This window comes from Geospiza fortis, unplaced genomic scaffold (genome assembly GCF_000277835.1).
Source record: "Geospiza fortis unplaced genomic scaffold, GeoFor_1.0 scaffold186, whole genome shotgun sequence".
Classification (NCBI taxonomy): Eukaryota; Metazoa; Chordata; class Aves; order Passeriformes; family Thraupidae; genus Geospiza; species Geospiza fortis.
The window spans coordinates 1,843,287-1,857,340 of NW_005054331.1; the positions used below are offsets into that span (position 1 = coordinate 1,843,287).

Sequence of the window (14,054 nt, forward strand, 5' to 3'; positions counted from 1 at the left end):
ACAGTTTAAAGATTTGCCTGACAAAAATTGAGACTTCTAGGTAGACACACAAGACACCAAACCAACTAGAAGCTTCTTCAGAGAATGAATCAATCTTCATCCTCACTGTAGGTAGAAGGCACAAGGAACAGAATCATCTGACATTCACTTTGGAATAATACAGGTTCACTTCTATGTTTCTTGACTAACAGTAACTCACATTTACAGGAATACATTAGAAAGTCTATTTTTTTTTTCCCTAAAGTAATGGCACTCACATGCAGAGCTCCTGGGCCTGATTCATTGCTGCATTACTTCAGCTTTATTTCAGGGACTCCATTTATAGTGCAATAACTACATGAACCATGAGTCCTGTCTGTGACGCTCTCAAAAGCAAAAGTGTAGGATGGTCTCTTAAGTGGCTCATGATATAGGACTCCATTGCCCCAGTTCCCTGTGTGATTCTCCTCTGTGGAACCAACTCACTAGGGTGTGAGGGCTCTGCATCTCCCAAAAAACCTGCTTCTTCTTTCCTTATATTGAGCAGCCAGAACAAAAGAGCATTTAGCTCCTCACTTCATTCAGAAATCTCTAATAATGTGAGAAATTGCCCTGCCCAAGAATCCCCAGCTTCTTCAATCAATAGTGGATATTATCAATTATTATGCAGCCAATGGTGTGCAGTGTGTTTTCACACACCACAGCATCTGATTTTGCCAGTGGTTAAACACTTGAGTAATTTTGTTAACCAGGATTAGCTCACTGAACTCTGCTGTAAGACTCAGCAATCCGAGGATGTAGACCAGTAATTATGGAATATAGCAACATGCACTTCATTTAAGTCAACTTGCACACTGTACCTGGCTGTGCAGGACTCAGGGAAAAAGGAATTTTTTTTTTACTTCAGATAACTATTATGTTTATTATTAATATCACAATAATATCCCATAGCTGTAACCAGCTCACATTAGCCAAGGCACTGTATAAAGATACCAGATTGATTAAATCCCTGCCACATGAAACTCACATACACTTTGAAACACACACACACACACCCCAAAGAAGAAAAAAGGAAACCTGTTAATTTTATTTCACCATAATTGGCAGAGTCTTTCAAAAGCTTAATACTATAATAACAAACACTGTTTCAGTGTGATCTCTGCTACTCTTGTGTAAAGCCATAGGAATGTCATTCATTTACATCTCAACAGAGAAGTTGAAATATTATTGCTGGCATTAAAAAAACACTATTAAAAGAATATTATTAAGGTTGCAATGTCAAGCAATTTGAATTTTACAGAAGGATGTATAGACCTAGCTGCTGCTTGAGACTCTTCAATACATAAAAAATTTAACTGACAATGAACCTCAGAAACAACTACATTTTCTCATCTTTTGCCTTTCCAGCAACATCACCAAGGTGCTCTGCTTTCTGTCAGACACCAAACACCAAAATTGTTCTTAGTTGACTGGCCCCATTAATATTTTGTTCAGGGAAAACAGGGATGTAAAGAGTATTTATACTGCAGAGTGCAGGGATGCTGGAGGCAGATGTGATTGGTACTGCTCAGGTACAGAAGTACAGCATCACAAATCCCATCCCTCCTCAGAGTGTGCTATGCTGTCCCTGCTTGGCAGGCCTGGCAACTCAGCACCAAGGGCAGGCTCAGCTAAATTTTATCACTGCTAACTTGTAAAGAAAGTTGCTCATGAAGATTCAGTTTCTTGGCATGTTCAAACCACTGTCTTCCAACAGCTCAAATCTTGGGCAAGAGGAGCTATTCAGGGGAGCAGCACCAGGCACATCTCAGCACACCCTGACAGATTTTGAGTTCCTTCCTTCAGGCACAGAAAGCTGAGGATGTTCAAGCAAACAGTAACAGATTTTGTTACATAGACAAAAAACAAGGGATTTTCTTCAGAAAAAAGGGCCAAGTCTTTTAGGATGACATATTCAGAGGGATATTAATTTCTTTTCATCTTTTAGACTAGCCTGAGGCATTTATATTCAAGTCCAAACAAAGTCTAGCAAAGCTGTAAACCTCTGAGAAGTTTCTTTCAAGAAGAATTGGTGCACATTAATAACAGGCATTTTCTACTCCATGCTCTGAGAGCAATTTGCAAATATAAAAAACATTTTCTTCACATACAGTAGCCTGCAAAATTTCACTGAATCAAAAATACTTAAGTGAAGGACTGTAAAGGTGTGTGAAAGCCTAATTTGTTGTACCTGATTTGTATTCAAGAAATCAGACACATTTAGTCTTTATTTATAACAAAAACATCCTGTACAGAACCGAAGCGTAACTCAATTCCTAATGCTTAAATAGAATATCAGCTCAGTGTTGGGCTGAATTTCAGACTAGATGAGAGGTGCTGTGCTGTTTCTTCACAAAGAGCCAGGCTGGCCTAGAAACCTCTCAAATAAATTCATTTGGTAGAAATAGTGACACAGAAAATGCAATTCAGACCACTGGTAACACAGGAAATCCTAATCAATCAAGCAATAGTTGAAGTCTCAGTGGTCATGATTTTTTTTTAATGTGAGTAGGTCCCCCAGACAGTAAAATTCTCTTTTTTTATAAATAAAGAAAAAAAGTTTTCTCTCACCACATTGAGATATCTTGACTTTCTAGCTCTATATCTATAACATTACTGTATACAGGGAAAAAAGGAACTAAAAACCCCACTTACAACCTTAATGGTCACCAAACAGAGACAGACAATGTCTTCAAGGGGTTCAAGAGTGTTATGAACACAGTCTGCAGCAAAGCCTAACTGGAGGTCTCCACTGTTACGCTGACTCGTATCATTTGGGTGTCCAATGTACTTACTGAGCAACTAACATGATTTCACAAATACTGAATACTAGTACTTCGAGTCTGGTTTTGGTTGGATGTCATTTCCCAAAAACTGCCACCTTCAAACTATAAAGAACTTTTGCCTTGCTTAAACTGCCTGCCAGCAACGTTTTTCAGATGGCTTCATTTGCAGATGGGAATTCATTTCCTACAGAGCTGAGGTCAGCAAGAAAAAAAAAGATGAAAAAAGAGATTTCCATAATGCCCCAAAACATGGTTCTAACAGAAAAACAGAAAATTAAACAGAAAATTTATTAAAATAAAAATCTGGAAGTTAAGCAAGGACTTTTGGGAAGATGGAACATCTTGGGACAACTTTGCAAAACACTTGTGTCTCTGGCAAAATGAGCAAAGTGCCTCACAATGGTCTCCACATTATGGTAAACAGACCTCCCATGTAGCATCATTTTGTGTGCTGGTATCTACAGTGCTAGAACAGCTTAGGGATGGGAGAGCGCCAGCATTTTCCTGTGCTTCCTGTGTCCTGGGGATCGCAGCTGTGAAGGAGAGCAGGGAGCACTTTCTGTTGCATCTCTCAAATATAGTCTTGAATGCAACATCTGTCATTAAGAAATATTTCTTAGGCAGACTCCATACCCCCCTTTTCCATGTGATAATCATCTCCTTGTGTTTGTGGTAAGTCAACATCCTTCATCTTTGCCTTATGAGGAAAAGCTATGGCTGCGAGCGCTGCAAAATTCCCTTAGCGCTTGCAGATCCCTACGATAACAAACAACAGAGCATCTAACAGGGTTTTTTCCTTTCCTTACAGAGACAAGCACTTTGCTCAAAAGAGGGCAGCTCCCATACCAGCCTTCTGTCTGTACTATCTGCTAAGTTCCAGCACATGCTTATCTCTCAAATTTGGCAATGAAGAAAGGAGATGTATGATGCTGCACTCTCTGTTTCTGGCTGTTGCAGGGGCAGGAAAGGGCAGAGTTTGTATGACCCAAGTCATCACACACCATGAAAAAACATTGATGGGTAGCCCTTATTTCCTTTTGGCTATGAGGTGTTTGGAGCAAAACTCAGAGACCTCTCTTGAATGCACCATCTCACTGAAGTCTGAGAGTGCCCCATATGTGCTGCTGCACAATGGAGGGGGCTAGCCCCATACTTGTGCTCCTGGGGTAACTGAGCAATGCTGAGCACGCACACCCAGGGTCTAGGGGGGCACAGAATTGAGCTCAGCAATTTGTTCCACCATCTTCACTCAGGCAAAGCTTTCAGTGATTTATAGCAGTGTGGAGAGAGGGCTTAGGCTTCAGCTTTGTTTAAACGTTCACATACAATTGTTTTTCCTGGAGCTCTGAATAAAGCGTCATCATGCTTCTCAACAGGGAAAAAATTTTGGATAAGCTTTTCAGAGAAGCTGAAGAAATGTTATCCAGACACAATTGTTAAACCTGGCTTCAGTTTTGATAGCAGAGCTGCCTTTGTTGGACACATTTTCTGTCTCGCCCCACTTTCCTCACCACTCCCCTCTCTTCAAATGGGGAGTCAGTGCCCTCTGACACTGGATAGGCCCAAAGGAAATGCTGCTTCCTCATGCCTGCCTTCTCTATTAACAGCATCTACAGAGAGAACCCAGGGAAGCCATGTGGGGCCAAATCCACACAGAGAGAGGGTACAGAGAAGAGAAATAATATCATCTGCTAGGAAGTGGCAAGAGGACAGCAGTAATGTTTTCTTACTTTTTCCTCTAAAATATACCTTTCCTATAGCTCACTATAACTGAGTCCATAAGACTCATTCTGTTTTTCACTGTGAAAACAAAGAGGAGCAGGCAGGCTTAAAGCTGGCAGAAAGATGAGTTGATTTAGGAAATATGAGGAAAACAGTGAGAGAATAACAGAGAAAGAGAGGGTAAGAATACAAAGGAAAAATTGGAACTGTGGAGCTTAGAAAAAGACCGGTGGAAAATTAGAAGGCATAGGAGGAAGAGCAGCATTAAAAAAAAAAAACACACACAAGAAAGAATATGGGGAAAATTATGGCTACTACAGCAAAAAACAGAGTTGAGACATTTTGAAAGGAGGCATAGATCATTTGAAAGGGTGTGAATGGGAAAGAGGAAATGCAAGAAGGGGAACCAACACAATGTTACTTGTTGCTATTGCACAGAAAATGAAAAGTGTGTACACAAACACAAAAAATGGAAACCTTGACCTTACCAGAGCAAAGAGGAGAGGGTGCCACAGGACACAATTTTATCCTTTGTATTAAAGGTAGATGGTTCATGTGAGAAAGCTCTGATCACTCCTAAGAGTACAGTTTTCCTCCCTAGAATCTCCACAGGTTCTGAAGCATTTCCTTACCTCACACTACTACGTTATAATATGAAGAGGCAGGCTCTGATTTTGTTAGCTGCAAAGGGTGGACATTTCTCCTCTTTCCTCTTCTACACACCAGGCCTGTCCCTACAGGCACAAAGGATTTATTCTTCCCTTCACAAATTACTTTACCAGCTGAGGAACTGTAATAGCTACCAAACCCCTCAGAAGTCTGAGACCTCTGCCCCATCCCAGCAAGGACTGAAATGAAGCAGGGGACAGAGGAAGTGAATTATTTTGAAACAAGTGCTGGGGAGGGGATAGATGGAGTAACCAGGACATGCACTGCAGAAGCAAGCAGAACCCAGGCTGAGAAAAGCTGGCAAGTGCTGATGTAGGATGAGCCATTCCCTGCACCATGCTCGGACAGAGTTTTTTGGGAAGCTCTGTTGCAAGGGTGAACATTGTGGTTTAGAGCTCTCATCACTTTTCTTCCTAACCCCTTGTAATTCAGAGCCAGCCTATGGCTGCCAACACTTCCAGCAAAATCAGACACTGAACCAGGTTTTGGGTTGGCTCCACTTGTAATTTGGGGTTGCCTGTGACCAAAGTTGCTGTCACACAGTCTGGTTCAAGTTCAGCCAAGGGTCTGAAACAGCCCTGCTTCGGGCCTCGCTCAAGGAAAAATCTGGAACAAGTTTTCAGCCTGACTCTGCTGTGTGTGTGTGTGTATGAGCAAAGCTCCTCTGTGCTTGCTTGTCGCAAAAAATGATGAATTGCAGAAGTACCCATTTGGTGTTAGTCATTCGGTGCAGCAGGAAGGAAGCAGGAAGCCCTTGTGAGCATTAACTTTTCAAAGCAGCTTGCAGAAAAAGCCAAAGCTCTCCTCCCCTGGGCAACACAGCCACATGCTGATCTTTACCTCCTCACCTCAAGGGGCACCCAGTCCCAGCTAACATTTGCAGCTCCTTCAGCGGAAGTATTTGCCCGGTGCAAACAGCTGAGGCATTTGGTGCCAGCCCTTTCCCTGTGCAAAGCGTGTTCAAAGGGGGGAGGGAAGAGGAGCCTTACACTTGCCAAACGGGAGAGGTCTGATTGCACTCAACAGGTTCAGTTCACGCTGTGACCCTGCCCGGCTTCCTGCTATTCAGATGTGTTACTTCCCCTTTGTGGTAATGGCCTGTGGCAGCCCGCCAGAAAACACTATTAATTTCAGAAGTGGCCTGACAACAAACCCATAGCGAAATGAGAGGAAGTGGCGGGGAGGCCATCTGTTAACTTCAGCAGAACAGTAGGGACACAGCTATGTAGGTTCTACAAGGAAAGCAGATTAATAATCCACAAAGAGGAAACTGGCTAAAATTATCCACAGACCATGTTAAAAAAAAAAAAAAAAACAAACCAAAAAAACCAAACAAGGGAGTCACTTGAGCTGCAGCTGGACAGGAAATTGCTAGAGCTGCTTGCAAATCTCCACTTTGAACAGAACAGCATAGGGAATGCCAAGAGCGGAAACCGTTCAAAACTGGATTAGCACAAGCCAAGTTTAACTGCAACCCACTTCTACTTTCACAGTTTATGCACTCAATCTAGGCCACTGCATGAGACACTGACTCACTTTTTTCCCATGTTTTGTTTGCATTTCATTTCACACACTTGCAGTTTCTAAAATTACTTCAAATGTGCTTTGCCTGCCAGGAGTTCTGCAGTACCTCAGCCGACAGCCCCAGCCCCTCACTGTGGTACTGCACACAGATTCTGGCACCACCCTGCCTAGGGCCAGCTATCATCAGGAAGGATGTTCATGAATATAAGTTGCAGCAGGAAGTTTTGCAATTGCTATAATCCCCCTTTTTCCTTCTGCAGAGACAGAACTGCTCGAAGGGTCCAAAGAGGAAATGAGGTGACTAAGGGTATATATGACTTTTCCTTCTTGCCTTCATTAAGTTGCAAGGTGGCTGAATGGCAGCAGAAAAATCATTTACAGGCTGCAGACTGTTGATGAATCTCTGTGAAATGAGTTCCTGCCAGACAGCTAAGCAGAGCATGAACCCATCTCCTGGCATCTGTAATAGAGTGACCAGAATTCATAAACAAAGCCAGAAAACAACACCTCCTTACTCTTAGTAATAATGAGGGAAAAAAATTATTGCCCAGAGTCAGGTGCATCCCTAGTATAGCAAAGAGATGCTGGAGTATTTTGTAATTAACCTACAGGCCTTCAAAAGCATTCCCTTCACCAAAGCAAGATGAGAATCTAGTACATTCACTGTTTATTCATTTAGGCACCAGTGGACCAAAGGGGAAATCAAGGTTTTATTGTCTTAGGGGGATGCACAAAAGCTATTGAGAGCAATTATTGCCTTTAAACATAACCATATGGATATGTGCAATTAACCACAACTACACAGAGGGGAAAGGGGGAATAAACCAGCCAGCTTCTCCATAGCCAAAAATAGTTATTTATTTATTAATAATTTAAGGTTTTACATTCTTATAATAAATTCCATCTTAAAACTTATACACTGTAGATTAGACTCTCCCTTATTGGCAACCATGTGCAGGTTCACTGTGCGTACACACAGGTACAAATGCTCGCACATACTTCCAGTTTTATACAAAAAAAAAAACCGCAAAATATTGCATTTGAGGTGAAGCTCCCTGAAGAATTTGTACAGAGGTAATGCACTGCTTAGCACATCTGAAAGTTTTAAAAAGTCATCAAAAATCTTTCGCATTCAAAGACAAACCTCCTCCCAGATGATCTATTTACAAAAGGTAAGGCAAAAAATTAATTTAATTTAAATATATATATATATGTGTATATATATATATATATATATATATATATATATATATATATATCATATGGAACCTACATCAAAAGCATGTGGGAAAGAAATCACCACAAGGAAAAGAAAGATATATGAAAGAAGAGACTCTACTTCCTCACAAAACCTGATCTGCAAACTTGTCACCATTGCCATTTCTCCCTCATAGAAAGCTTGCTTCAATGAAATTCAGCATGCTGCAAATATATTCTTTGCAATTAAAACAAACAAACAAAGCAAAATTTATGAAAAGAACAAAAACACAGGTGTCCCTTGGATTGATTTCTTGAGTACATGTGAATTAAGAAAAAAAAAAAAAGCAAATAAATTTAAGGTTAAATATTTACATTGATCAAGTAAAATACTACCAAGCTCCTAGCAAACAAGTACTCCAAGTACACTAAGCTGAAATCTCTTTCTTTGGCTCCTCTAAATTAAAACAAACAAACAAACAAACAGAAATAACCAGTCTTCACTGAAGACAAAGATGTGTGTCACAGATCTGAGAGCAGAGGGCAGAAGGACAGTTCCAGCCTCTCGAGAACACGTGCCCACCCTGTCCAGCCTCACCCCAGCACACGGGAAGTCCTCGGACCCCGGCCACTGCCCAAGCAGGGATGGATGCACTGCCCACCTGCTGCCCGGGGGCACCACGGCGCTGCCCCACGTCCCCTCCCTTTGCAAGAGCCGATTCCACACTGTGTAACCTTTCATTGCCTGCACTGGCAGCTGCTTGTTAACAGCAGAGGCCAGAAAAAGAGAAAGATGCATTTCTTTATCACTGCCAAAGAGAAACCATTGAGGAGTGATCCCATGAAATGGACAGGAGAAGGGAGGTGGTGGGAGCTCACGTGGACTGCAAGGAATCCACCTGGAAGACGTTCTGGTTGGAAGGGGTGGTGAAGTACAGCTGCTGGTTCGGCACTCGGTTGTCACAGGGGCTGCTCAGTCCCAGAGTCCGCTCAAAGTCCAGCAGCTGACCCATGAAGTTGAAGTTGGGTGAAATGTTGGACTTCTTCATCTTGACAATATCATAGGCATCATTCATGGACAAGTTCAGCTTCTGCATGAGGTAGGCCACCGTCACTGTGACCGAGCGGCTGATCCCTGCTAAGCAATGCACCAGGACGCCGCAGTTCTTCCCCCGTGCTTCATCTGTACAAAGAGGCAGAGAAGGACTCGTAAGACAGAGGGTTGGTAACTGATCTCTCAACACAAATGAGATTAGTATCAAGTAGGAAGAAAGCACAATTCTGATCCCACTGGCCAGCAGTGCAACTCAAGAGTTAACTTTAGCGGCTTAAAACCAGGACAAGAGAGGAATCCACTCCCCCTACTACCCAAGTCCAAGAGCTGAGAAAACTAAGAATGAGACAAAGGGAGCAGGACACGCTGCATGACACTGTTTTAAAAGCCAGGTTTAAAAGACAGGCTTTTTGCCCGGAGATTTGCCTTTAAATTCTTGCAGTCCCCTTGTCCCAGCATGGAAATCCTGCAATATGTCACTGAAAGGCTTTATACACACCAGCAGACTGCAAAGGTCTATTAAATTATTCTCCAACTGTTGTGCAGCTAACAATGGAGGTATTCAGGCATTTTAAAAGAATGAGGGAAGTCACAGGGGACAGCCCATTAGGAGGAACAGGATGTCAACATTGGTTGAAAATGGGTTCCTTTGTAATAGGAAATGCATTACAATGCCTGGAGATTAGTTTCTTTGTGGCTTCTAGCCCACATTTCTTCCTGCTAGGCTCAGATTACCTACATTCTCCACTATTACCGGTATCATTCAACCGGATTACAGCACAGCTTCCCAACAGATAATGCAATGCCCACCCCACCGCACCCCGATGGGGCAGTTTGGGCAATCTCCCCAAAACGAAGGAGAGTGCAGATTTTAACCAGAACTCCTTGGGCCCAAGGGTACAGTTTTCCGTCTGAGGGCTGGCTGATCGAGGCACCGAGCCCGAGAGGTATATCATTATTACCACGAGATTTAGATTAAACTCTGTCAATACATTTGCCAGGGACACCGCTTATTCATAACTTGCATTTAAAAGCTAAAGTTAGATTCCCAGATCGCTTCTTTTTATTATTCTTCTCTTCAGCAACCTCAAGGAAAAAGGGAAAAAAACCCCAAAAAACCCAAAAGCAAATAACCCCAAAACCATCATCAGCAAAGAAAACGATCAAATAAGCTATCGACCCCAGGCTCATTTGCCCCCCACCCGCCAGGAAATGGTTTAAGAAGATCCCCCAACATGCACAGGGCTCAGTCCCCAGCTCCAACACAAATGACTCAAGGAGGAATTCCACAGCCAGACAAATCAGGTCTGCCTGTGCAGCCCTGCAAAGGTCGCTTACAATTCACCGGGACTTCTCAATACCACCCCCCAAAGAGTCCCCAACAGCCTCTCAACTTAAGCCGGCTTTAAAATCAGAGAACGGGGCATGCCCCAAAGACGGCCATAAATGCTGCTGCCGCTTCTCGCCCGAAATTCACGAATTCTGCAAGATGTAACGAATTCTGCCTCCTGACAAGTAGATGATAGAAAGCTTGCTTCAATGAAATTCAGCATGCTGCAAATATATTCTTTGCAATTAAAACAAACAAACAAAGCAAAATTTATGAAAAGAACAAAAACACAGGTGTCCCTTGGATTGATTTCTTGAGTACATGTGAATTAAGAAAAAAAAAAAAAGCAAATAAATTTAAGGTTAAATATTTACATTGATCAAGTAAAATACTACCAAGCTCCTAGCAAACAAGTACTCCAAGTACACTAAGCTGAAATCTCTTTCTTTGGCTCCTCTAAATTAAAACAAACAAACAAACAAACAGAAATAACAAGTCTTCACTGAAGACAAAGATGTGTGTCACAGATCTGAGAGCAGAGGGCAGAAGGACAGTTCCAGCCTCTCGAGAACACGTGCCCACCCTGTCCAGCCTCACCCCAGCACACGGGAAGTCCTCGGACCCCGGCCACTGCCCAAGCAGGGATGGATGCACTGCCCACCTGCTGCCCGGGGGCACCACGGCGCTGCCCCACGTCCCCTCCCTTTGCAAGAGCCGATTCCACACTGTGTAACCTTTCATTGCCTGCACTGGCAGCTGCTTGTTAACAGCAGAGGCCAGAAAAAGAGAAAGATGCATTTCTTTATCACTGCCAAAGAGAAACCATTGAGGAGTGATCCCATGAAATGGACAGGAGAAGGGAGGTGGTGGGAGCTCACGTGGACTGCAAGGAATCCACCTGGAAGACGTTCTGGTTGGAAGGGGTGGTGAAGTACAGCTGCTGGTTCGGCACTCGGTTGTCACAGGGGCTGCTCAGTCCCAGAGTCCGCTCAAAGTCCAGCAGCTGACCCATGAAGTTGAAGTTGGGTGAAATGTTGGACTTCTTCATCTTGACAATATCATAGGCATCATTCATGGACAAGTTCAGCTTCTGCATGAGGTAGGCCACCGTCACTGTGACCGAGCGGCTGATCCCTGCTAAGCAATGCACCAGGACGCCGCAGTTCTTCCCCCGTGCTTCATCTGTACAAAGAGGCAGAGAAGGACTCGTAAGACAGAGGGTTGGTAACTGATCTCTCAACACAAATGAGATTAGTATCAAGTAGGAAGAAAGCACAATTCTGATCCCACTGGCCAGCAGTGCAACTCAAGAGTTAACTTTAGCGGCTTAAAACCAGGACAAGAGAGGAATCCACTCCCCCTACTACCCAAGTCCAAGAGCTGAGAAAACTAAGAATGAGACAAAGGGAGCAGGACACGCTGCATGACACTGTTTTAAAAGCCAGGTTTAAAAGACAGGCTTTTTGCCCGGAGATTTGCCTTTAAATTCTTGCAGTCCCCTTGTCCCAGCATGGAAATCCTGCAATATGTCACTGAAAGGCTTTATACACACCAGCAGACTGCAAAGGTCTATTAAATTATTCTCCAACTGTTGTGCAGCTAACAATGGAGGTATTCAGGCATTTTAAAAGAATGAGGGAAGTCACAGGGGACAGCCCATTAGGAGGAACAGGATGTCAACATTGGTTGAAAATGGGTTCCTTTGTAATAGGAAATGCATTACAATGCCTGGAGATTAGTTTCTTTGTGGCTTCTAGCCCACATTTCTTCCTGCTAGGCTCAGATTACCTACATTCTCCACTATTACCGGTATCATTCAACCGGATTACAGCACAGCTTCCCAACAGATAATGCAATGCCCACCCCACCGCACCCCGATGGGGCAGTTTGGGCAATCTCCCCAAAACGAAGGAGAGTGCAGATTTTAACCAGAACTCCTTGGGCCCAAGGGTACAGTTTTCCGTCTGAGGGCTGGCTGATCGAGGCACCGAGCCCGAGAGGTATATCATTATTACCACGAGATTTAGATTAAACTCTGTCAATACATTTGCCAGGGACACCGCTTATTCATAACTTGCATTTAAAAGCTAAAGTTAGATTCCCAGATCGCTTCTTTTTATTATTCTTCTCTTCAGCAACCTCAAGGAAAAAGGGAAAAAAACCCCAAAAAACCCAAAAGCAAATAACCCCAAAACCATCATCAGCAAAGAAAACGATCAAATAAGCTATCGACCCCAGGCTCATTTGCCCCCCACCCGCCAGGAAATGGTTTAAGAAGATCCCCCAACATGCACAGGGCTCAGTCCCCAGCTCCAACACAAATGACTCAAGGAGGAATTCCACAGCCAGACAAATCAGGTCTGCCTGTGCAGCCCTGCAAAGGTCGCTTACAATTCACCGGGACTTCTCAATACCACCCCCCCCCAAAAAGTCCCCAACAGCCTCTCAACTTAAGCCGGCTTTAAAATCAGAGAACGGGGCATGCCCCAAAGACGGCCATAAATGCTGCTGCCGCTTCTCGCCCGAAATTCACGAATTCTGCAAGATGTAACGAATTCTGCCTCCTGACAAGTAGATGTTAGCAAGTAACTGGGTCTTACCTATAAAGGAGATGGCCTCAGGAAAGAACTGAGACAGATTTTGGCTCCAGTGGTCAGAGATCGGGATCTGTTTGTACTTGAATTCACCGGCGTTTTCGAAGAGATTAGGCAGGTTAGGAGTAACATTCAAGATGTATTTAATGCCGAACTCTTCTAAAACATCCAAATTAGTGGAGTCCTTGGCACAGCCTAAGTAGAGGTAGGGTAAAATCTCCACCGGAAAGGAAGGCTGGTTGTTGGAAAGAGGGCTGCCATCGGAGTCGGTGGCACTATTGGGGTCTCTGTCAATGTCAGATTCAATGTCGGATGATGAATCGGAGCTGATTCGGAGGCCTCCCAAGCCCAGGACTGGCAAAGGAGGAGAGCTGCTGCTACACGAACTGTCTAGGTTAGTTTCACAGTGCAAGGCGAACTCGGCCTGGAACTTGCTAAAACCACCTGGAGAGAAAAGCAAAGAGGAGAAAATGCAACCTGATATAAGATGGCATGTCGACTTACTTCCCTGGTACAGCCCTGCCTGCAAGGGAGCGTCTGCTTTGCACCCTCGAGAGCTCCGGGAAAAAGAAGAAAAAACATGTCACACTCTCAACGCAGACAGACTAACTTAAGAAAATCGTCCGCTGCGGTGGAGGGCTCAGCACATCCAAGATTAAAGCTCTGTACCGCTTTCCCCTGCGGGGACCGCTGGAGAGGTGTCTCGGCGGCAATTCCTTCTGCCAGGCTCATGCCGGAATCCCCGTTAGCCCTGTCCTCCCCACGCTGCCATAGTGATTTCAGACATCAAGGTTTCTTTAAACAATGCGAGGATAAGGATGGGGGGACGGGAGGGGGGGAGAGGTGTGGAGTAGGGGGAAAAGCCCCCTACCCAGGTCGGTGCTCTCCTGGCGCATCAATCCGCTGCCCGGGGAACGCTGCAGACCGCGTTCCCCCCTCCCTCTTACCCGGGCAGAGATCTCTCCCCCAACCCTTGGCGGCCCTTCTCACCTTCCAGATAAAATGCCTTGCAGCCTTCATCTTTGAGGCGCTTGAGGAGCAGCCCCAGCACGGACTCGCCGCCCGTGTTCTCGTTCCAGTCGCGGCTGTGCTCGTCGTACAGCACTACGGTGTCGGTGCCGCACCGGCGGGCGAAGCGCTCGCGGTCCTCCTCGCTGCTG

The 14,054-nt window shown here is 44.3% G+C and overlaps 1 protein-coding gene and 1 pseudogene across 2 annotated transcripts in view; both read right to left on the reverse strand.

Annotated features, from left to right (window-relative positions):
* Nucleotides 1-7,552: 7,552 nt before the first annotated feature.
* LOC115947934 lies at nt 7,553-9,926 on the reverse strand (annotated as a pseudogene). The gene is made up of 2 exons (XR_004081787.1): nt 9,781-9,926; nt 7,553-9,206 (listed from the first exon to the last, which is right to left on the reverse strand). The product of XR_004081787.1 is annotated as a dual specificity protein phosphatase 6 pseudogene (transcript).
* Nucleotides 9,927-10,805: 879 nt separating this feature from the next.
* LOC102045296 (dual specificity protein phosphatase 6) overlaps nt 10,806-14,054 on the reverse strand; it is a 3,653-nt gene continuing 404 nt past the window's right edge. Inside the window, exons 1-3 of the mRNA XM_031057580.1 lie at nt 13,885-14,054; nt 12,901-13,338; nt 10,806-11,482 (exon numbers count right to left, since the gene is read on the reverse strand). The exon at nt 13,885-14,054 is cut by the window's right edge and continues 404 nt beyond it. Coding sequence (XP_030913440.1) covers nt 11,175-11,482; nt 12,901-13,338; nt 13,885-14,054 — 916 coding nt within the window. The 3' untranslated portion in view covers nt 10,806-11,174. The remainder of the gene's footprint in view (nt 11,483-12,900; nt 13,339-13,884) is intronic.